Source organism: Erinaceus europaeus, chromosome 13 (genome assembly GCF_950295315.1).
Source record: "Erinaceus europaeus chromosome 13, mEriEur2.1, whole genome shotgun sequence".
Taxonomy (NCBI): domain Eukaryota; kingdom Metazoa; phylum Chordata; class Mammalia; order Eulipotyphla; family Erinaceidae; genus Erinaceus; species Erinaceus europaeus.
This window is the reverse complement of record NC_080174.1, coordinates 71,352,594-71,376,816: the sequence shown is the minus strand read 5'-3', so window position 1 is coordinate 71,376,816 and position 24,223 is coordinate 71,352,594. Positions and strand designations below refer to the sequence as shown.

The 24,223-nt window shown below is 41.5% G+C and overlaps 2 protein-coding genes across 2 annotated transcripts in view; both read right to left on the bottom strand.

Moving 5' to 3' along the window:
• The window catches only part of SCP2 (sterol carrier protein 2), a 342,267-nt gene that overhangs the window by 198,307 nt on the left and 119,737 nt on the right, over positions 1–24,223 (bottom strand). The gene's annotated exons all lie outside the window — the stretch shown is intronic.
• Positions 1–24,223, bottom strand: part of ZYG11B (zyg-11 family member B, cell cycle regulator) — a 77,458-nt gene that overhangs the window by 16,175 nt on the left and 37,060 nt on the right. The window contains exons 4-8 of the mRNA XM_007534469.3: positions 20,402–20,542; positions 16,154–16,330; positions 11,018–11,082; positions 2,340–2,439; positions 726–776 (exon numbers count right to left, since the gene is read on the bottom strand). Coding sequence (XP_007534531.1) covers positions 726–776; positions 2,340–2,439; positions 11,018–11,082; positions 16,154–16,330; positions 20,402–20,542 — 534 coding nt within the window. The remainder of the gene's footprint in view (positions 1–725; positions 777–2,339; positions 2,440–11,017; positions 11,083–16,153; positions 16,331–20,401; positions 20,543–24,223) is intronic.

The following is a 24,223-nucleotide window of genomic DNA, read 5'->3' as shown; positions in this document are numbered from 1 at the left end:
GGATAGGACAGAGAGAAATGGAGAGAGGAGGGGAAGACAGAGAGGGGCAGAGAAAGATAGACATCTGCAGACCTGCTTCACTGCCTGTGAAGCGACTCCCCTGCAGGTGGGGGAGCCAGAGGCTCAAACCCGGATCCTCACACTGGTCCTTGCGCTTTGTGCCACATGCGTATAATCCACTGTGCTACCTCCCAACTCCCCTATACATATCTTTTTAATGAATCTGGAGCTCTGCACATGTGCTAATGTGCTATCTTACTGAGCCTCCTGCCTCATTCTTCTTTTTTTTTTTGAAAGAGAGAGAGGACAAAGCACCACTCCACAATCCACGGACTTCCTGTTCTCAAGTGGTGTCTTGGATTCGACTTATTGTAAAGCATATTCGACTTATTGTAAAGCACGTAACTGACCCCTCTACATTTTCTCCAAAATTCACAAAATTTTAGAAGTAAATAGGGTCTTTGGATTTTTGGTAATGGTTCAGAGAATTTGTCTAAATTCATAAAATGAGCTTAAAAAAGTTCAACTGATCTAAGTCACCTTATTTCTGTTTAGGATTCTTCCCATCTCTGTTATGGGGTAAAGAGGGCTGCGTGACTAGAAATGAAGACACCCATTTAGGAATGACGAGAATGGTATTTTAAAATAAGAATGTCATAGCATTGCCTGAAAATAATGAAATGAAAACTGTCTAATGGCCCATATGGAGGAAACGATACACTTACTCTGACAATGAAGAGTTCAGCACCAAGCTGTGCAGTTTGTTCCGTAGAGAGCTGCAAGCAAGCAGAAGACAAAGTAAATGTCCGAGAACTCAGTAAAAACTTAGTATCATTCACTACCATTGAATCCAAAGGTCAGACAAATTTCTGATCAGCCTTGAATTCTTCAATATTGAATGCAATTCCATTAAGCATATGGGCTGAGAGGTTGTTGGAGGGCAATTTAGGGAAAGCAGCAAGCACCTCTCCCCTTGCAGCCTGCAGGAAGCCAGGAGAAGGGATCAGAGGCAGGGTCAGAAGCATATCTGATGCCAGCATTCCCTCCCTACCACACTGCAAAGGCCATAAAATGCAGGCGGAGCACCTGAAGAAGGCTGAAGCACATACATCCCCTCAGGGCCCTGCTCTTCCTCTGAAGGGACTACAAAGCTTGGAAGATCAGGGAACCCAGGGCCTCCTCTCTCTCTCTCTCTCTCTCTCTCTCTCTCTCTCTCTCTCTTCCTCCAGGGTCTACATGCCTACATGGCTTTTCTGTCCTCATTTTCTCCCAATAAATGCTCTTCTCCCTGAAACATGACTGGTTCTCTTGTGATCCTTCCATGTAGAAGTCAGTCTAGAACCCGACAGGAGGGAACTGGGAATGGCCTCAATTTGCGGCTCCCTCTACCCCCTACAGGTCTACTAACCTTTCACAAACATAGAATTTAGTGAAAATTAGGAGTTGGGCAATAGCGCAGCCAGTTAAGCACATGTGGTACAAAGCGCAATGGTTCAAGCCCCCGGCTCCCCACCTGCAGGGGAGTCACTTCACAGGCGGTGAAGCAGGTCTGCAGGTGTCTGTCTTTCTTTCCCCCCTCTCTGTCTTCCCCTCCTCTCTCCATTTCTCTCTGTCCAACAATGAACAACATCAACAACAACAATAAAACAACAAGGGCAACAAGAGGGAAAATAAATAAATACTAAAAAAAAAAATTAAAATTAAAAAAGAATTTAGGAAAAATCATAACTGCAATGGGAAGCAGTCACCCACAGAAAATTATTTAAGGGGCCAGGTGGTGGTGGCACACCTGGTTGAGTGCACATGTTACAATGTGCAAGGACCTGGGTTCGAGCCCCCAGTCCTCACCTGGAGGGGGAAAACCTTTGCAAGTGGTGAAGCAGTATAGCGTATGCCTCTCTGTCTCTTCTTCTCTATCTCCCCATTCCCTCTCAATTTCTGACAGGCTGTATCTGATAAATAAAGATAATTTTTTTAAAGATATAATTTTTTTAAATATTTATTTTATTTATTTATTCCCTTTGTTGCCCTTGTTGTTTTATTGTTGTAGTTATTATTGTTGTCGTCGTTGTTGGATAGGACAGAGAGAAATGGAGAGAGGAGGGGAAGACAGAGATGGAAAGAGAAAGATAGACACCTGCAGACCTGCTTCATCACCTGTGAAGTGACTCCCCTGCAGGTGGGGAGCCGGGGTTCGAACCGGGATCCTTATGCCAGTCCTTGTGCTTTGCGCCACCTGCGCTTAGCCCGCTGCGCTACAGCCCGACTCCCCAATAAAGATAATTTTTAAAAATTAAAAGAGAGAGAGAGAGAGAATTATTCAATCAGAGATCAGGTACCTTAGCAGCCAGGATGGAAATTATCGCAACTGCCATCCTTTGCATGTTTTGATCCTCATGGTTGCAGAGCCACTGCATGACAAGTTTGGCTGCTTCAAACCTGAAAACATACAAGCGGTTTCACCATTAGTCCTAGAGTCCTAGCCAGTTGCAGAGATCCAGCTGGAATTGATGCTGTAATTTAGGCAGGTGGCTTGAACTTGCAAGCATGATGTCCTGAATTTCATCTCTGGCACTGCATGTATCAGTGATACTTTGGTGTTCTTTCTCTCTCTCCTCAATAGTAGATAAATCTTGAAAAAAGGAATTTTTTTTCAATCCTTCTAAGCTGATAAAGAATAATGACTACACTTAAGGATTTTATAGATACTGTCTTATTATTAATCCTGATGAAACATAACAACAAAAAAAAGAGCAGTCAAGACTACTTAATAGTCACCAAACAAAAACCAAAACCCGTATTTTTCTTCTTCTTTTTTTAATGCAGTGCAGGAAAATGAACAAAAAGGCTTGAATGAACGTGCATGATACTGCTGAACAGTCTTTCAGCACCGCCCCCCACCCTTTTTTATTTTTAACCAGAGCACTGTTCAGCTCTGGCTTATGGTGGTGTGAGGGCATTGAACCTGAGATTTTGGAGCCTTAGGTCTGAGAGTCTCTTTGCATAACCATTATGCTATCTCCCTCCCTTGCCCCCGTCTCTTGGGCCCATTTTGTTAATTTTTAGAGAAAGGCATACAGAAGAGAGACACCTTAGCACCATGTCACCACCCAGAGAGCTCCCCTGTAGTGCTACTGTGCCACTCTAGTGGGTGAGAAACATCCTGCCTGACGTCTACATAAGGCCCATGAAATCATCTGGCCTAGCCCTTCCAAGGCTACTGAAGCTTCTTTTTCATAGCAATATTAAATGCCAATTTTCAAGCTGATAACTTTGTATGGTCCACTAATGATGTTATAAATACCCAAATGGTCTTGCTGAAGGAGAACTAAGGACACAGAAGGTCCTGGAGGGTACATTATGTTTCACCAGGTTCACACAGGGAACTGGGATGCACACTGGCATATTTTGTTTTCACTGAGTTTGCACACAGGTGGAACAGAGATTCACTTGAACGGGTTTCCCTTTTTTCCTTTTTGCACTATATGAAGGGGGGGAGTTTACTCCACCGGGCCAATAAAAAGTGGGAGGAGTGTAAGGAAGGTTATAGACGGGGAGACCTTGGACAAAGGAGGGTCTTGGGCCTTGGTCACTGAAGTTGGGTTTTAGGGCCCAAAGACCCTCGGGAAATCTACCCCCCCCCCCGTCTTTCCTCTTAACTTTACTCTGCACATCTAATAAAGAATTGGGGGGGGGGGGGACGGCATGATGGTTATGCAAACAGATTCTCATGCCTGAGGCTCCTAAATCCCAGGTTCAATCCCCCGCACCACCATAAACCAAGCTGAGCAGTGCTCTGGTGTTTCTCTCTCTCTCTCTCTCTTAAAAATAAAATAAATAAAACTTAAAAAAATCAGAAACCATACACTTGAAGTGTTAAACTCTTTTCATCGAGGCAGCAACAAACTAGAGAGGAATCTTCTTGAGCCTGCCATTCCCTCTACAGTCCTTAGCAGAAAAAAAGATTCCCCACTCCTGGTCTAAACTAAGGGGTAAATATGTAACTGATGAGGGGACCGGGCGGTAGTGCACCAGGATAAGCACACATAGTACGAAGCAGTAGGACACATGCAAGGATCCCGGTTGGAGCTCCCGGCTCCCCACCTGCAGTGGGGTCACTTCAAGATAGGTAAAGCGGGTCTGCAGGTGCTTATCTTTCTCTCCTCCTATCTTCCCCCTCCAACCCCTCCCCTCTCAACTTCTTTCTGTCCTACACAAAAAAAAGGAAGGAAGAAAGGAAGGAAGGGAGGGAGGGAGGGAGGGAGGGAGGGAGGAAAGAAGGGAGGAAGGAAGGAAGGAAGGGAGGGAGGGAGGGAGGAAGGAAGGAAGGAAAAAGACAAGAGAAGGAAGAAATGGCTGCCAGGGGCAGTGAAGGCACAGAGCATATCTGGTTATCTTACTATTCTTTCATTTTTCAAGAATCAGTTATCACTTCCTTTGAGAAGTGTTCCATCACAAGTTTATTATGACCTTTTTAATGCTTCTTGGCACTCTGTAACTGTTAGAGATCTCTGATTGTTGAGGGAAAACTGAGGACACAGAGGGTCCTGGAGAGTACATTTTATTTTCACTAGGTTTGCACACACGGAACTGGGATGCACACTAGCATTTTGTTTTCACTGAGTTTGCACAACTAGAACTCAAGAGATTCACTTGGTGAAGGGTTCCCTCCTTCCTTTTTTTTTTTTTTTTTTGCACTATATGAAGGGAGAGGTGTTTACTCCATCAAGCCAATGAAAAGTGGGCCCTCGGGAGTCGGGCGGTAGCGCAGTGGCCTTCACGCAAGGACCAGCGCAAGGATCCCGGCACCTGCAGGGGAGTCACTTCACAGGCAGTGGAACAGGTCTGCAGGTGTCTATCTTTCTCTCCCCGTCTCCCCTTTCTCTCTCCATTTCTCTCTGTCCTAACAACGACGACATCAATAACAACAACGATAATAACTACAACAACAATAAAAAAATAAAGGCAACAAAAGGGAAAATAAATAAATATAAAAAAATAAAAAAGAAAAGTGGGCCCTGATGTGACGTAAGAAGGGTTATAAAGAAAAGGGTCTTGGGAGGTCCGGGAGGTGGCGCAGTGATAAAGCTTTGGACTCTCAAGCACGAGGTTCTGAGTTCAATCCCCCGCAGCACATGTTCCAGAGTGATGTCTGGTTCTTTCTCTCTCCTATCTTTCTCATAAGTAAATAAAATCTTTAAAAAAAAAAAGGGGGGGGGGGTCTTAGACAAAGTGGAGTCTTGGGCCTTGGTCACTGACCTTGGGTTTTTGGGCCCAAAGACCCCCAGGAAATCTAACCCACCAAGTCTTCTTCTTAACTTTACTTTGCACATCTAATAAAGAACCAATTTAGAAACCATACACCTGAATAAGTGTCCTTTGAAATTCTATTCATCGGAGCAGCAACAAACCAAAAGGGGGGGGGGTCCGCCTGATTTCATGATCCCCTCAACGTGAGCACCTACAAACCAACCTGAATTCCCCACTAGATGTGAGTTCCATGAGGGGTGGGGCCGCATCCTGTTTAGCCCTTTACCAAGAACCCAACACAGTGCTTGACATACTAAGAAAGTGCACGATATATATTGGTTAAATACTTCTATATAAATTACCCCCCTGGAACTTCCTTTAATTTTCTGCTATCTCCTTTCTTTTCTCAAGGACTTATTAGTCCTCAGACATGCCCATAATTATGAAGTAATAGAGCCTAGCAATTATTAGAACAGTTTCTCAAATTCTTTGAATCTGGGGGAGGGGAGGGGGGTTTGAATTCTAATTTTGCTTAATGTTAATAATTAAATAATTATTTCTCCTGTAAGGCAATCATACAGCCTCCACTACTTACTAACTAAAGATCCTGAGTAAGCTCGTTAGGCTTTCTGACTTCAGTTTTGCCATCTGCAAAATAATATGATCCATCCCATAAGACTGTTGTGAGGATTAAACAATATTGCACAATAACTTCAGATTTAGTATAGAGCTTGACCCATACCGAGCTTTTGATAAAGGCTAATTTTTACTAGTCTTATTATTTTAGACTTACTCTAAATACATATTATTACAGACTTACTCTGACTTTCTTTGTGCAGATCTCACAACATAAAACAATCTACTCAATCAGTTCTTGTCTTCCAAACCAATATAGTGTGTGGATGTAAAGAGTAGAGGTTCTGGAGTGACTTTGAATTTAAATCTAGATTCTGTTCCTTACTATCTTACCATGTTGCACAAATTAATGAACCTTTCTGTGTTCTGTTTACTTATCTGCAAAATAAAGATCACAAAAGTAACAATGTCACAGGATTAATATAGGAAATAAAGAAGCGTATGTAAACAGCACAGCAGCTAGGAAATAAATTGACTGGCAGAGGTCAATAATCGCACATCTGAGGCTCCCAGTTCAATCTCCAGCATGTACCAGAAGGACGGTCTGGCTTCTCTTTCATGTGAAACTCTGACTATTTTCTATGAAATAAATAAAATAAATCTTAGAAGTAAAATACAACACGCAGCACACTGTCAGACTATACCACAAATTGAAGAAGTTTTCTGATTACAGACTCTTGATATTTGCTGTTAGAAAGTCTACTGGCTTTACCTCAAGCCTGCAAGTTTGACTGGTTAACAGATGCCCAGTAAGTGGCTCCAGGCACTCTCTTTTGTCACAACTCCTCCCTCTTAAGGCAGAAGTATGAAGAGTGTCAGCAGAGTAAATTAGTAGTCCATAGGCTCTGAGATTATGCAAAATGCATATCTGTAACTCTGTCCTCTGACTCTCCCTAAAGGGCTTGGGACTTGTGTATAATAGAGTGACCTGAATATTTCCTGAGGCATAAGAGAATTGCATCTAACTAATGACATTCAGACAAAGACTACTGTAGTCAAGGTTTAACACATTCTTGATGTCTCCCACACCTTAAAGTGCTTTGACAATTGCTCTTGAATTGGATTTTTACTTAAAAGCATCTTTGATCTTCCTGTTCCTTTTGATGTGATTTGATTTTATCAACAAATACTCTGATCAATAAATACTCTCATCAGGGGCACACCTGACATTCTCCCACCTAGGTGTCAAGGTGCTGTCCCTCCAGACTCTTCAGATAAACTATGAAATGACTGAAGTTATTTTCTCTCAACCCTAAGATGGTCCTGGCATCTGGCTACGATTCTCCTACCAGTGTATAAGCCATAACCACATGCTTCACACACGCTATTATCTTTCCTAAGTCAAATGTCCACACTAAACATGAAGTCTTTAATGACCATCCATCAGAAGGAATCATTTTCCTCATTGAACCTAGAGGTTCAATGCATTCTGCTGTCACCTCTTCTATAAAAAAATTTTTTAAATAATTTAAAAAAATTTTAAAAATTGGCCCTTGGGCTAGTGACCTAGCTCACATGGATAATGTGCTGTTTTGCCATATGTGCAACCCAAGTTAAAGCCTGACCCCATCACACTGAAGCAAGTTTTGGTGCTGTGGTCTCTTTCACTAGCTTTCTGCCTCTCTGTCGCTATTAAAAAAATAAACACGTTTTCTCTTACACTCAAACGCCCACTCTGCCACAAAGAAGAAGAAACCAGGCGGCTGGGCGCACATGGTGCAGAGCACAAGGGCCGGCATAGGGGTCCTGGTTCGAGCTCCTAGCTCCTCACCTGCAGGGGAGTCACTTTGCAAGTGGGGAAGCGGGTCTGCAGGTGACTGTCTTTCTCTCCTCCTCTCTGTCTTCCCCTCCTCTCTCGACTTCTCTCTGTCCTATTCAACAACAACAACAGCTTGACAACAGTATCAACTACAACAAGTGCAACAACAAGGGCAACAAAATGGGAAAAATGATCTCCAGGAGCAGTGGATTCATTGTGCAGGCACTGAGCCCCAGCAATAACCCTGGAGGCAAAAAAAAGAGAGAGAAGAAGAAGAAGGAGAAGGAGAAGGAGAAGGAGAAGAAGGAGAAGGAGGAGGAGGAGGAGGAGAAGGAGAAGGAGAAAAAGAAGGAGAAGAAGAAGAAGAAGGAGGAGAAGAGGAAACCATCACTCTGAAGAAACCATTACTCTCTTTGACCACAAAGAACCTCAATTCCAGAGTGCGTTAGCCACATCAAAAGTAAGCAAACTATAGACTATCTATAGTAATGAATAGCTATAGTCCCAACAATTTGCTTTGTAAAGTATTAGTAGAACATAGTCATCCCTGCTTATACTATTTATTTATTATTTATTTATTGGATAGAGACAGAGAGAAATCAAGAGAGAAAAGGAAGACAGGGAGGGAGAAAGAAAAGAGAAAAACCTGCAACACTACTACTTCACTTGTTTAGCTTTCCCCCTGCAGGTAGGGACCAGGGACTTGAACCTGGATCCTTGTGCCCTGTAATATGTGCACTCAACCAGGTGTGTCACCACCTGCCACCCCCACCCATTTATTTATATGGTCTACAGCTACTTCTAAAGTACAATGGCAGAGTTAAGTAGTTGTTACTGATACCCTCGACCTCAAACACTTTGCCTTTAACTAGTTTACAATTTCTTTAGGAGAGTACTTCTTTCCTATAGTGATTAGTATAAATGCTCAATATTTATAAAATAAAATGATTTACCTATTGAAATGTGTATTTTTTACATTTTAATATTTATTTTATATTTTAGTATTTATTTACTTATGAGAAAGAAAGAGAAGAAGAGAAAAAGGACCAGAGTATCACTTTGACACATGTGATGTCCAGAATTAAATTTGGGAGGTAAGCTTTATCTACTGCATTACTTCCCAGGTAGCAATATAGGCCATTCAGTTTTTATCCAAACTATATATTTCAAGTAATAATTATCACACTTCATTCCTCAGCTGTGCTAGCTAAGTAGTATACACAGGTAAGAATAAATCTAGGGGCAAAGAGATAGCATAAGGATTATACAAAACGACTTTCATGCCTGAGGCTCTGAAGTCCCAGATTTAATCCCCATATCACCAGAAGCCAAAGCTATTTGAGAAACATGCTTCCCATTACATTGTGTAGTACACATTTCCTTTTCCAAAGACTAACATTAAAAAATTGTATTTTGGGGGCCTGGAGATAGATAATTCATGTGGTAGGTAGATCACATACTTTACCATGCATGGGGGGCCTGTGTTCAAGCCACCAGCACCACCATGCACAGCAATTTCCTGGGAGGTGGAGCAGTGGTATCTCTCTTCCCTTATTTCCATCTGAATTTTTTTTTTTTCCTCCAGGGTTATTTCATCGGTGCCTGCACCATGAATCCACCGCTCCTGGAGGCCATTTTTCCCCCTTTTTGTTGCCCTAGTTGTTGCAGCCTCATTGCGGTTATTATTGCCATTGTTGACGTTGCTTTGTTGTTGGATAGGACAGAGAGAAATGGAGAGAGGAGGGGAAGACAGAGAGAGAGGGGAGAGAAAGATAGACACCTGCAGACCTGCTTCACCGCCCGTGAAGCGACTCCCCTGCAGGTGGGGAGCTGGGGGCTCGAACCGGGATCCTTACGCCGGTCCCTGAGCTTTGCACCATCTGAATTTTTTAAGAGGCAAAATATAAACTGGAAGAATCTGGTGGGCCTGGAGGTGGCGCAGTGGATAAAGCATTGAACTCTCAAGCAAGAGGTTCTGAGTTCAATCCCCGGCAGCACATGTACCAGAGTGGTGTCGTCCGGTTCTTTTTCTCTCTCCTCCTATCTTTCTTGTTAATAATAAATAAAATACATTTCTAAAAAGTAGAAGAAGAATCTGGAGGGGAAGATGGCTTACCCTTTAGAGCACACACTTTATCATGTGTGATGACCCAGAGCCAAGCCCCCAGCCACAATATGGAAGCATAATGCAAAAGATGAAGCTTCACAGTGGTAGAGCAGTGCTGTGTGGTGTCTGCCCTTCTCTCCCTCTCTGTCTTTCACTCTCTACCTGAGAAAGAAAAAGAGAGTCCACAGGAAACACTGAGATTCTGTAGTTCTGGAGACCCAGTAGAAAAGAAGACGGCCGGCAGTGGCAGAATTACACGGGCATGGGGAGGTGGCTTAAACAAACAAACAAACAAAAGTAATTGCAGTAAAATGAAATTAAACATCCTTTTTGTCTCACAAACCACAGCACAACTTAGAAAGCAAGAGACCATCTCATTTGGTTCATTTGGAACCAAGCTACAATGTCTCCCATAACCTCTGTTTATAAAGTTCTTTCATGCAGCCCAGGAGGTATTCTACTGGATAATGTGGACTCTTTTTTTAAAAAAATATTTATTTATCCCCTTTTGTTGCCCTTGTTGTCTTACTGTTGTAGTTATTATTGTTGTTGTTATTGATGTCATCATTGCTGGATAGAGAGAAATGGAGAGAGGAAGGGATGACAGAGAGGGGGAGAGAAAGATAGATACCTGCAGACCTGCTTCACTGCTTGTGAAGCGACTCCCCTGCTAGTGGGGATCTGGGGGCTCGAACCGAGATCCTTACGCCGGTCCTTGCGCTTTGCGGGTGTACTTAACCCGCTGCGCTGCTGCCCGACTCCCAAGTTGTTGGACTCTTAAGCATGAGGTCCTGAGTTTGTTCTTTGGCATCCCATGTGCCACAGTGATGCTCAGGCTTTCTCTTTCATTAGTAAATAAATATTTAAAAAATAAAACAAAAATTCTCTAAAATTCAACATCAAGTAATGACAATAGGAAGTATGATGCTGAGAACAGAACACTGGTCCTAGTACTAGAAGGCCTGAAATCTTACCAGCCTTGCAGTTAGCAGCCTCTAAAGCATGGGTAAAATGCTAATTCTCTAAATGTCTCAGTTTCTTCAGCGCTTAACACTGTACAAATAATCTGAAAACTAACAAATTCCGAAGTAAACAGAAGCCAGTCTCCTGTTATAAATGTCAACTTCCTAAATTAGAATAAATAGATTTAGCTATTTGCAAGGCAAAGCATAATCCCAACCACTTAACCACACACCAAAATATCCTATCAAGGCATGTCAAAAATTTCATTTTGTCCTATTTTACGTTCTAGGGATATTACTTGCCTGTTAAATGGAACATCTTGAAGGATCCGGTCACTGCAAAGTGAAAGAAGGCAATTCTTCTGCAACTAAAGAATCAAAGGGAAGAAAGGGGAAAAAAAACCTGAATAAAATATCATTTTGCTATTTACTTTTTTTGTCATCACTGGTGCTTCACCAATCTAGACTGTCTTTTTCAGATAGAGAGAAACACAAAGAGACACCACAGCACCGAAGGTTCCCTGAGTGCCAGAGTTCTCCCACACAGTGTACTGAGGCCCTGAACCTGGGTCTAGCACACAGCAAAGCAGGCACCTCCTGCTTTGCTGTCTCACTACTCCACTGAAAAATGAACAGTTCTATTTGTTTTTAGTTAACCTGGATTTACAAGACAGTGGTTCAGAAGTACAATTCCCTACCTCTTCAAAATGTGTTCACCAAACCACACCCCTCACCTAACCACCAATAATATCCCTCCACTGAAGTCCGCTGGATTCTCTCTATCCTTGCAGATTCCCTCTACTCCACCCCTAATCTCCAGTCAGCCTTGCTAACCTCTGTTCTTCAGTTGGAGGCCAAAGATTTGTCTTCATTTAACTTAATTTGTTCTCTTGCTTTGTTTCTTTCTTTTCTTTTCTTTTCTTTTCTTCTTCTTCTTTTTTTTTTTACCAGAGCACTGCTCAGCTTAGGTTTATGGTGGTGTGGGAGGATTGAACCCGGGACTTCAGAGCTCAGGCAAGATAGTCTCTTTGCATAACCATTATGCTACCTACCCCACCCCACCCCACCCCCTGCCCTTGTTTCTTCGTTTCCACCAAGAGAGAGAGCACAAAGAATAGTTTCCTTTTTCATATGTCCCTCTAGAGAAACAAGTAAGAATTCCATTCCTTTCTCTCCTCCTCTCCCTTCCCATCCTTCTCTGGTACCCCTATGATGTGAATGTTGTTACTCTTAATGTAGCTCCATACCGCTTTTATGTTATCTTCATTTGTTTTAGTTCTTCTTGATCTTTCTTTCCCTCCCTCCCTCTCCTTTTCATCCTTTCTTCCTGTTTTTCTTTGGATGGTTTCTCTACTCTGTTTTCCAGCTTACCACCTCAACCTTCATTTACTATCTTCTGCTGGTGTTCCCCTCTACTATATCTTTTAGTTACTTCAGTTACTGTATTATTTTTTAAAATACTTTTATCTTAATTATTTTGACCCTCAATTACTACATATTTCTTCCCTCCAGGGTTAGCACAGGGGCTCTGTGGCGGCACTATGAATCTACTGCTCCTGCTGGCCATTTTTTCCATTTTATTGGACATGAGATAAAGATGGAGAGAGAAAGATAGACACCTACAGATCTGCTTCACCATTTGTGAAGTGTCTCTTTTTCAGGTGGGGAGCCAGGGGCTCGAACCCAGATCCTTCTGTGGGTCCTTGCACTTAGTACTATGTGCATCTAACCAGGTGCACCACTGCCTGGCCCCCAATTTACTGTATTCTTTAGCCTCTAATTTCTGTTATGACTTCTGTCATATTTCCTCTGACTGATTAAGTTTACTTTTTTCTTTAATATTTATTATTTATTGGATAAAGACAGAAATTGAGAAGGGAGGGTGTGATGGAGAGGGAGAAACACCTGTAGCACTGCTTCACCACTTGTGAAGTTTCCCTGTGCAGATGGGGACTGGGGGCTGGAACCCAGGTCCTTATGCACTGTAATGTGTATACTTAACCAGGTGTGCCACCACCTGGCCCCCTGAAGTTTTTTTTTAATTGAATTTTTTTCTTTAAGAAGTTTATGTAGTTCTGTTAAATTTGACGTTGTCTTGGTTCACACATCACTGTAAGTGATTTCCTTTATTTTCCTTTCATGTTAAACACTCCCTGAAGACCTGAGCTAGGGAGTCTGTGTTTGCATGGATATGGGATTTGCAGTCACAGGTGCCTGACTGAGGCTATGCAAGGTGAAACCAGCCTACATAGTTACAATAGTGTAAGGTTGCAGGTACTCTAAAGTCCAGCAAAAAAAAAAAAATAATAATAATAAAAAGACAGAAAAAAATAGAATAATGGCAGACTATCAAGTTTGGTTTTTTTGTTTGTTTTTTACCAGAGCACTGTTCAGCTCTGGCTTATGGTGGTGCAGGGGTATTGAACCTGGGACTTCGTAGCCTCAGGCATGACAGTCTCTTTGCATAACCATATACTATCTACCCCTGTCCATGACAGGCTATCATATAGAAAGGGAGCACTTTTCCCTGACTCCACCTGAGGGTCCCCTACTATAGAAATTGAAGGGGCTAGGTGGTGGTGCACCTGGTTGAGCGTACATGTTACAAAGTGCAAGGACCCAGGTTCGAACCCCTGGTTCCCACCTGCAGCGGGAAATCTATGTGAGTCGTGAAGCAGTGCTGCAGGTATGTCTGTCTCTCTCCCTCTCTATCACCTCCTACCCTCTCAGTTTCTGGCTGTCTCTATCCAATAAACAAATAAGAAAAAAAACTTATTATTTATTTATATGTTGGCTTTTCTTTTAATACTTATTCCCTTTTGTTACCCTTGTTGTTTTATTGTTGTAGTTATTATTGTTGTTATTGATGTCATCACTGGAAAGAACAAAGAGAAATGAAGAGAGGAGAAGACAAAGAGGGGGAGAAAAAGATAAGACACCTGCAGACCTGCTTCACTGCTTGTGAAGAGACTCCCCTGCATGTGGGGAGCCAAGGGCTCGAACCAGGACCCTTCCGCTGGTTCTTTCACTTTGTGCCACCTGCGCTTAACCCGCTGCGCTACCACCCGACTCCCTATGTTGGATTTTTTACCAGAGCACTCCTCAACTCTGGTTTATGGTGGTGCAGGGGACTGAACCTGGGACTTTGGAGCCTCAGGCACGAGTCTCTTTGAATAACCATTGTGCTATCTATCCCTGCTACCAATTTAAAAAAAAACTTATTAAAAAAGAAAGAAAGAAAGAAACTGAATTCCAATATAGTCCTGTCCATCAGGGCTACAACTCAGCAAGCTACCATAGTCGCCAGGAAGGCTACGACTATACCTCCCACATACCTTATAGCATGTAATTTCCAGTTTCCCACTGCTGTAAAGTTAAAGACACAATTATAACAAGAACAAAGTGGTGGGATTTTGCTTCAGCTTGCCTCCTGCTTACTAGATTAAAGTTCTTTATCTTATGGATCTCTCCCCAATTGTGACATACTGTTGTGTGTAAATTAACTTTTTACTGTTGGTGATGATAGCTCTCTCTCTCTGTGTCCTCTCTGCCTGGATGCTGAGCTTTTGTTCCTTACTGTGAATCACCGTATTTGGCCGGAATATGGATTTTACTGGCCTCATCACAGAAAGTTGTCTTTTGTGGAATGTCTTGCACTTTCACATAACATTCACAGTTTTTCTGTTCTTCCTTCTCATGTGAAGTTCTAGCCATTTTTCAAGATAGGACTCAAATGTCACCTTTTCTTTGAAGGAGTATCCCCATGCCAGCCAGACTGGCAAAATCAATCACCTTCCACTAGTTTTTGTGGGGTCTATGCCCTTGTCATCCTTAAACCTACGGGTGAGTTTTTGTTAGTACCTGCAGATGCCACTGAGACTACAGCATCTAAATTTCCCTTTGTTTACATGGCACACTGCTACGTGGAAGAGAAATGCTCATGAAAGGATCAGACTGACTTGCTGTTGTGAAAGGAAAGATGGGAAATGCACAGAGCCGCAGGATGTCTCCATGTTCCACCTCAGCTTCTCTGACTCAGAGAATCTGTTGTTAATATAACAAATCTCTCTTTGCAGACTCAATAATACAAGCCTCAGTTACCCATCCCACATGCAGGGGCAATGGCTGCTCTGAGACTAGCCAGTTCTCTTGGTGCAGCAGAACTTGGCGATCCAGAGCAGAGTCTTATCTGTTCTGCAAATAGCCGTGGTAGCTTGTTCACTGAATGAACAATCCCAATGTGTCCACTTGTTCTCCTCTCTATTGTTTGCTACTCTACCAACATTCAGATGGACAGTCTTTTTTTTTTTTTATTTCTTTATTAGGGGATTAATGGCTTATAGTCAATAGTAAAATACAGTAGTTTGTACATGTGTAACATTTCTCAGTTTTCCACATTCAGTGGTGAAGCAGTGCTGCAGGTGTATCTCACCCTCTCTCTTTGTCTACCTCTCCCTCTCCTTTCAGTTTCTCTCTGTCTCTATCAAAATAAACAAATAACTTTGGGCCGATTCTCTTGGGGTTTCTCTAGCCTAGACAGATTTAGTAATTGTTTGTTTTTACTCAGGATGTATTCCTTGTGGGAATGGCCAAGGGGTCCTCTATTAAAAGCATTTAGGTGAGTCCTGCTTTGTCTTGTGTTCACCTGGCTTCCAAAAGCCAAGAAAACAAGTCTAAAGTTTACCTAACTTAGCAATTTTAGCTGACTTATACAGATCCACTCATCAATCTGGGTTGCCATTTTTACTTGATACTGAATGTCTGAATACTTTCCATTAACTTGACAATTTATTGCTAAGCTTTAAGTTTAAATAAATAATAACTCAGGAAACCGTTTTAGTTTTTATCCTGAGGATGGGTCATGATATACATTCTTTTTCTTTTTTTTTTTTAATCATTATTTATTATTGGATAGAGACAGTCAGAAATCGATAGGGAAGAACAAGATGGGGGGGAGAGAGAGAGACACACACACACACACCTGCAGCCCTGCTTTACCACTTGTGAAGCTTCCTCCCTGCAGGTGGGGACCAAAGGCTCATACCTGGGTCCTTGTGCACTGTAACATGTGCACTCAACCAGGTGTGCCACCACCTGGTCCCATGTTATACATTCTACTGTACTGTACATTCTACTAGCAATAGAAAAATCTATTTTATTCATTTCTGTATTCAAGTATCTAATAAATGTGCTATACCCATTTCTTAAAATCATCACATACTCAAAGATCTCAGTGGAAGATGAGAATCATGTGGCTTCTACTATTTCCTCCAACATTTGTACATAAGTGCTTTCAGACAGGTAATCAGCTTTCTGCCACTCTACAAATGTATTATTTTATAGCTCATGGAGACATATGAATTTCTAATTCTGGTCCATTAAACTGAGCATAAGACGAAAAGCAAAGCATTATTTGAAGAGGAATTCCTATTTGCTTACCTGCTGGTGATTGGGAAAATGTTCCATGGCTTTCAGTAGCAGATGGGTCACATCAGCCAGAAGCCGGACAGGCATTCCTGCAGCAAGATCTTGCTTTGTTAAGTTAAACACACAGGCGCTTGCAGCCAGTTGTACTGGCAAATTCATAGGATGGTTTCTCATTCCAGTAACTACAAGCTGGAGGGGGAAAAAATAGTCTTATAATCCCCCTTATAAATTCAAGCCCTCAGCACAGAGCAAAATACTTTATCTATTATATAATGATTTCAAAGGTGTTTAAGTATCTTTTTCATCTTCACGTGCAAAGAGCCTAGACTTAGCTGTATTTAGTTCCTATCCATCTAGTCAAGTTGTTCATGTCCACTTTTTTTTCTTTTCTATTCAGATAATGAATTTTTGTATTTCCAATACCTCATATAGTATCTATTACATGGAAAGCACTACATTCTTATTGTCTGGAATGCAGTAAACCAGTGGAAATTTCACTTCAAATCCCAGCATTCAGTTCCTTAAAAACACTGCTGACACACAGAAATGTTCTTTCACTGCACTCGGACTACAGAACTTTGTCTCTCCCCTTTTCTTTTCTCTTCAGATCTCCAGCAAAAGCTCCCAATTCCTGACTAGTAAACTGAAGATTTAGCTTTCAACTACAGTGAGATAGCTGAAGCAATCAGAAAAAAAACCTCACTTTCATACTGCTACATGTATCCTATCCACTAACCAGCATGCACATGGACTTCTGATGCCAACCTGCTAAAACCACAAACGATCTTTTTGGGTTTCTCTTTGAGCTCTGGAGGCAATTCACAATATACAAACATACCTTTGTTGTTGGTGGTGGTGGTCTATTTAAGGATACTGTTTCAACTGTTCTACCTCTCACTCCTACATCAATATTTTATTCTGTATTGAATCATTCATACAAACAAGATACTTTTTCTCCCATCTTTTTTTTTATTTTCCCTTTTTGTTGCCCTTGTTTTTCATTGTTGTTGTAGTTATTATTGTTGTTGTTGATTATGATGATGTCATTGTTGTTAGATAGGTCAGAGAGAAATGGAGGGAGGAAGGGAAGACAGAGATGGTAAGAGAAAGATAGACACCTGTAGACCTGCTTCACCGCCCGTGAAGCGACTCCCCTGCAGGTGAGAAGCTGGGGGCTCAAACTGGGATCCTTACACCAGTCCTTAGACTTTGCGCCATGTGCGCTTAACCCGCTGCGCTACCTACCGCCCAACTCCCTTTTTCTTCCATCTTAAAGCAATAATCTCTAAACAATTTTTTATTATCTTTTTTCCCCCCACAGTCTCCCTCCCCCATTATCTTTATTTATTGGATAGAGACAGCCAGAAATCAAGAGGGTGATAGGGAGAGAGACAGAGAGACACCTGCAGCACTACTTCACCACTGGCAAAGCTTTCCTCTTTACCATCTATGCTGCTCCCCAAACATCCTCTTTGTAAACTTTAAGATATTTGGGAGGCTTGGACATTTCTGGTTCTGCTACTTATTGTGATATAGCCTCAGAGATTCTCAGTCGCACAATCTATAAGACAGAAGAAAATTCTGTGTCTTGGGATTACTGTATCCACTAAATGAGACATCCCCCCAAAAGTCCCATTTTCCGAAACTGAGTGTATAGAAAAATCATCCCAGGGGAACCCTCTGTGGGCCCCTATCGGACCTAGCCCTCATTGTGAATCAACTATAGTAGGGACTGTTCCATTCTTCAAAGGAAGGTTGGAGAGCATACTCTGCCTATCACCCAAAGATGATGGATCCTGAAATTGGTGCAGCCTGGAATGTTCCTAGCCATGACCACAGAATGTGAGCTCAGACCTACAGGGATGCAGAGGTTACATAGGCTCCGGTGCTGACTATGGGCCCCAGACCAGATCGATGGGGTTTATAGTTAACAATATTTATATACTTTTCCCATATTTTGGAGCTAATCTCTTCCCTGATCCAGCTTTCTGGTCCTTTTTCCAACTGTGATACCATCCTCCCACACAACAGCTTAGGTCACCTGAATAATGGATGTCAGGCTCAGGCAAAAACTAATAAAGTCATGGGCCCCTTGGAATATACCTAAAATAGACCTACTAGCTTTTTCCAAAACAGAGACCCCAAGTCTGCATCCACAATATTCTTGCCTTTAGGTTCATGATTAGTTAACAATTTGCTCTGCTCTCTATCTGAACTCTTTTTCAGCTACCAGGTTGCAGATGTTATATGATGCCAACCGGACTTCCCTGAGTAGATGACCCCATCAATGTGTCCTGGAGCCCCACCTCCCCAAATGCCTGCCCCAACAGGGAAAGAGAGAGACAGGATGGGAGTATGGATCAACCTGTCAACACCCATGTTCAGTAGAGAAGCAATTACAGAAGCTAGACCTTCCACCTTCTGCACCCCATAATAATCCTAGGACCATGCCCTCAGAATAGGAAAGCTGGGGGGTCAGGTGGTAGCGCAGCTGGTTAAGCGCATGTGGCACGAAGCGCAAGGACCAGTGAAAGGATCCCAGTTCGAGCCCCCTGCTCCCCACCTGCAGGGGGGTCACTTTACAAGCAGTGAAGCAGGTCTGCAGGTGTCTATCTTTCTCTCCCCATCTTCCCCTCCTCTCTCCATTTCTCACTGTCCTATCCAACAACATCAACAACAATAATAATAAGCACAACAACGACAAAACGAGGGCAACAAAGGGGAAAAACTATAGCCTCCAAGGGCAGTGGATTCATGGTGCAGGCACAGAGCCCCAGCAACAACCCTGGAGGCAAAAAAAAAAAAAAAAAAAAAAAAAAGAATAGGAAAGCTATCAGGGGAGAGAATGAGATACGGAGTTTCAGTGGCGGGAACTGTATGGAACTGTACCCCTCTTATCTTATGGTCTTGTCAGTGTTTCCATTTTATAAGTAAAAACTTAAAAAAAAAATCATCCCAGGGATTATTATAATGTAGACTCTTGTATTTCATTCAAGTCTGATCAAATCTAAGTTCACTGGGAGGGAGGTTCATAAATACGCTTTAAAAAAGATTATTAATGTAAGAGAAAGAGTGAGCCAAAGCATCAGAGCTTGGCCTCCAGTGCAATGGAGAAAGAAGCTTCAGTGGTACAGTCTCTTTTCTTCTATCTTTCTTTCGATCTGACAATGTCACACTGGAGTAGTAAAGCCTTGACAATGACAAAAACAAAGCAAAACGAAAGAAATAAGGGAACCACAGCACCACTCTAGACATTGGTATATGTGTTTCCGGGGACCAAACTTGGGACTTTACGCATACAAGTCCACTGGGTTACCCACTGTCTCATGTCCCAAGTTATAAACAGTGTTAAACAACTCAAAATGTATTGTAGATGCCATCTAGAAAATTTTTACTCTCAGGTTTATAGTAGGATCTGAATCTTTAATAGTAAACATCTCTTTAGGGTCTGTACACCTTAGTAGGACTGTTTTGAAACAGTTGTTTCACATCTTACAGAGCCATCCTGGTCATCATCTATATTAAAAGGTTAGCAAGCTGAAAAGAATTTTGTGCTTTGTATATATTTTTTAAAGAAAAGACCAGGGAAATAGCACACTGGTTTATGCACCAGACTTTCATGTTTGAGGCTTGAAGTTCCTAGTTTCAACACCTGGCACCACCATTAACCAGATCTGAATAATGCTCTGGTAAACAATTAATTAACAATATGGGATTCATTATGAAAGCAGTGATGGCTGCTAAGTGGCATGGAAAAGTCTCTGAAGGAGTTTTAATATTGTTCTTTCTTGTGGTCTGGGAGATGGCTCAGTGCATACAGCACTGAACTCTAAAGCATGAGGTCCTGAGTTTAAGCCCCAGTAGCAACATGTATCAGGGTGATATCTGGTTCTTTCCCTCTCCTCCTATTATTCTCATTAATAAACAAAATCTTTAATATATATATATCTTCTTTAAAAAGTCTACATGAAAGCAGTAGAGGGCTTGTATACAATGTAGTGTCCTGACCCTAGTCAGAAACTTCCATTTTCTACAGTACGTAATAATAAGACATCATATTGGTCAATGGTTTTTCCAAAGGCTTTTTTAAATTGTTTAATGAGACAATAGTAACATTATGCATCTTCTTTCACATGTTGTCCATCCCATTATAAATGAAAGTCAAGGAATAATGCAAATAAATGTGAGTTTTCATCACAAAATCATCATCTAAGCTGGGAGAACATTTCAATAATTTCCTATTAAGTCAATTATTCTTACCTTTAAAATTTCTGGCTTTGTTTTTTCCATCACATGAGTCAGGCTAAATAGGTGAAACAGAGCTTCCCGGACAAAGAATGCCCGTTCACTGTACCTCTTCAATGCTTCTGCAATCTGAATTTCATTAGCTTCTCCAGACACCTTTGAGAATATCCAGAAGATCGGAGATTAGCTTTTGGCTTGTCTTCTTTTTTATTGTTAATAACATCCTACCACATGATTTAGATGCCTCTTGTGCTAATTCTTTCCTATCCATTCCTTCTAATTCAATGTTATACCTATACTTCTCTTAAACCTCAGATCTTTCAAAATAAAACACTGGACCCCAACAACTGTATTATACATGACTTAGACAAAGCACTTAATAAATATTCATCAAACACATGTATTAATCAGGTATTGAAGGGCTCAGTTTAATAGTAAGTACCTAAGAATTTATGTATAGGAATTAATATACTTGTTATTAAATTGTTACTCACGTATCATTAGGTAATGGATATTGAGACAGGCAAAATTTAAATAAAAAGGAAATAACCATAATCTCTAAATGAACTAGTGGATTTAGTTAATTTATGTATTTAGTATCAACAAAGACATCACTGAAAGAAAAACAGCTAGATACCATCTAGCTCCTGACTGAAGCAAATAAACAAAAGAAAAAGAAAGTTTGTAAGGGTTCAGTCAAAAGAATCAAACGTGAGTCTCAAAAAGCCTCCAAATCCAGCTACTAGTTGCCAAAAATACAAATAAAAGAAATAATTTTTTTTTTTAGATTTAAAATAAATGGGAGGAGGTAGATTGGAGAAAAAGCATAATGGTTCTGCAAAAGACCTTCGTGCCTGAGGCTCTGAAGTCCTAGGTTCAGTCCCCAGCACCACCATAAACTAGAGCTGAGCAGTGAGTCAGTCTCTCTCTTTTCTCTCCCTTTCCATTCTCTCTCTCTCTCTCTATTAAATAAATCTAAAAAAATATTTATTTAAAACATTTTCGGGGAGGGGAGCCAAAGAATCACTCTGGCATATACAATGGCACAAATCAGAACCTTGTGCTTGAGAGATCAGTGCTTTATCTACTGGACCACATCCCAGGTGACCAGAGATAGATTCTTTAAAAGATAAACTGTAAAGACAAAACGCAAGAAAAACTTAGAAAAGATAGCCAACGGCCAGTGAAGCAGCTCCCTGGATCGCGGGTCCACGTCCACGGCGGCAAGTGCATGATCCAGGTTTCACCCAGCTGCACTCTAACAGAAGCCGCTTTGGTGCTGTACTTTCTTCTTCCCACCACCACCACCCTTCTAACTTTAAAAAAAAAAAAAAAAAAAACTGTTTGAACAGGGAGTCGGGCAGTAGCGCAGCTGGTTAAGCACATGCGGTGCAAAGCACAAGGACCAGAGTAAGGATCCCGGTTCGGGGGGCTCCCTATCTGCAGGGGAGTCGCTTCACAAGCAGTGAAGCAGGTTGGCAGGAGTCTTTCTCTCCCCCTCTTTATCTACCCCTCCCCTCTTCATTTCTCTCTGTCCTATCCAACAGTGACTACAATAAAACAACAAGGGCAACAAAAGTGAATAAACAAATATTAAAAAAAAAATGTTTAAAGGGCAAAGCACCAGTGATGGCAACAACAACAAAGAGATTCAAAAGATACATCATTCTGAATAAACCAATAGGAATACATCAAATTGAAAAGCTTCTCACAGCAAAAGGAGACATCACTGAAAACAGAAAGATACCCTATTGAATGGGAGAAGGCTTTCATATCAAGGGGCTAATAAATAAAATATATAAAATGCTCACAAAACTCATCAAAAAGTCAAACAACCCCATTAAAAATGGAGAAAGGGCCTGATCAACTTTTCTTTTTATATATTTATTTATTTTCCCTTTTGTTGCCCTTGTTTTTTTTTTTTTTTTTTACTGTTGTTGTAGTTATTATTGTAGTTGTTATTGATGTCATTGTTGGATAGGAGAGAGAAATGGAGAGAGGAGGGGAAGACAGAGAGGGGGAGAGAAAGATAGACACCTGCAGACCTGCTTCACCACCTGTGAAGCGACTCCCCTACGGGTGGGGAGCCGGGGGCCCGAATCAGAATCCTTACTACGCAGGTCCTTGTGCTTGGCTCCACATGCTCTTAACCAGCTGCGCTACCGCCCAACTCCCCTGATAAACTTTTCAACAAAGGATATATTCAGGGCAGGGGTAGATAGCATAATAGTTACGCAAAGAGACCTTCAAGCCCTTGGCTCTGAAGTCCCAGGTTCAGTTCCCCACACCACAATAAACCAGAGCTGAGTAGTACTTTGGGGGAAAATATATATATTTAGATAGCCAACAGTCAAGAAAAAATGCTGCTCCCCCTTACCATCGGCAGGGGGGAAGCTTCATGAGCAGTGAAACAAATACTGTAAATGTCTCTCTGTATCTCCCCCTCCCTTTTCAAATTCTCTGCTCTATAAAAAAAAAAGGAAAAAATGGCCATTAGGAGTGGTGCAAATATTTTAAAAACAGAGAAGCTGTCTTATGTACTAAATTAAACGTAACTAATATTTAATATGTTAAAACTAAATGGAAACTTTTCTTATAGCACTCAGTACTATAGTACTCCTAAAATATAATATCTCATATTGGTTTGAACTATTGTTTTTTATATATTTATTTTTCCTTTTGTTGCCCTAGTTTTTTTTTATTGTTGTTGTAATTATTATTGTTGTTACTGATGCTGTCATTGTTAGATAGGACACAGAGGAAATGGAGAGAGGAGAGGAAAACAGAGAGGAGGAGAGAAAGACAGACACCTGCAGACCTGCTTTACCACCTGTGAAGCAACTCCCCTGTATGTGGGGAGCTGGGGGCTTGAACCGGGATCCTTACACCTGTCCTTGTGCTTTGCTCCATGTGCGCTTAATCCACTGCGCTACTGCCCAACTCTCGGGTTTGAACTATTTTTAAAGTTGCCTTTCTCTTCTCCATTAGACTAGAATTCCTCAATAGCAGCATACTAACTTAGGCAATTTTAAAAAATACTTGGCATTTTTTTTAATGTACCAATAACTTTGCTTTAAAAAGAGGACAAAGAAGAAGGAGAAAGAGAAGAAGCTTTAAGTGTCTTTACTAGATCTTGATTCTCGAGGTTAAATATAAAATTTTTTTAAAAAATTCCAAGGGAGAAATTTAGATTGGAGACAAAAATTTAGGAATCATCAGCATACAGATTTCAACTATTAGTAGCCTGAGAGATGAAACATCACCATGGGAAACTGAGACTGAGAAGTCAGAAAAGTAGGAAAAAAGGGGGGAAACTGATATTCTGTGTTTGTTTTATTTATTTTGAATAGAGAAAGAAAGAACTCGAGAGAGAAAGTGTAGGTAGAGAACAAGGGAGGGAGATACCCGCAACACTGGCCCACCATTTGTAAAGCCTCCCCCCACCACACCCAGTTCGTGGGGACCAGGGGCTTGAACCCAGGGCCTTGCACACTATAATGTGTGCACTTAACCAGGTGCACCACCACCTGGTCCACTAGAAGTTGTTTTCAAAAAAGCATTTCAAGAGGATTGCGGAGACTGAAAAAGACTTTTTTTTTTTTTTTTTTGTCTCCAGAGTTATCAATGTGGCTCGATGCCTGCACCACAAATCCACTGCTCCTTAAGGCCATTTTTCCCTTTTTGTTGCCCTTGTTGTTGTAGCTATTGTTGCCATTGATGTTGTTGTTGTTGGACTGGACAGAGAGAAATGGAGAGAGGAGGGGAAGACAGAGAGGGGGAGAGAAAGATAGACACCTGCAGACCTGCTTCACTGCCTGTGAAGTGACTGCAGGTGGG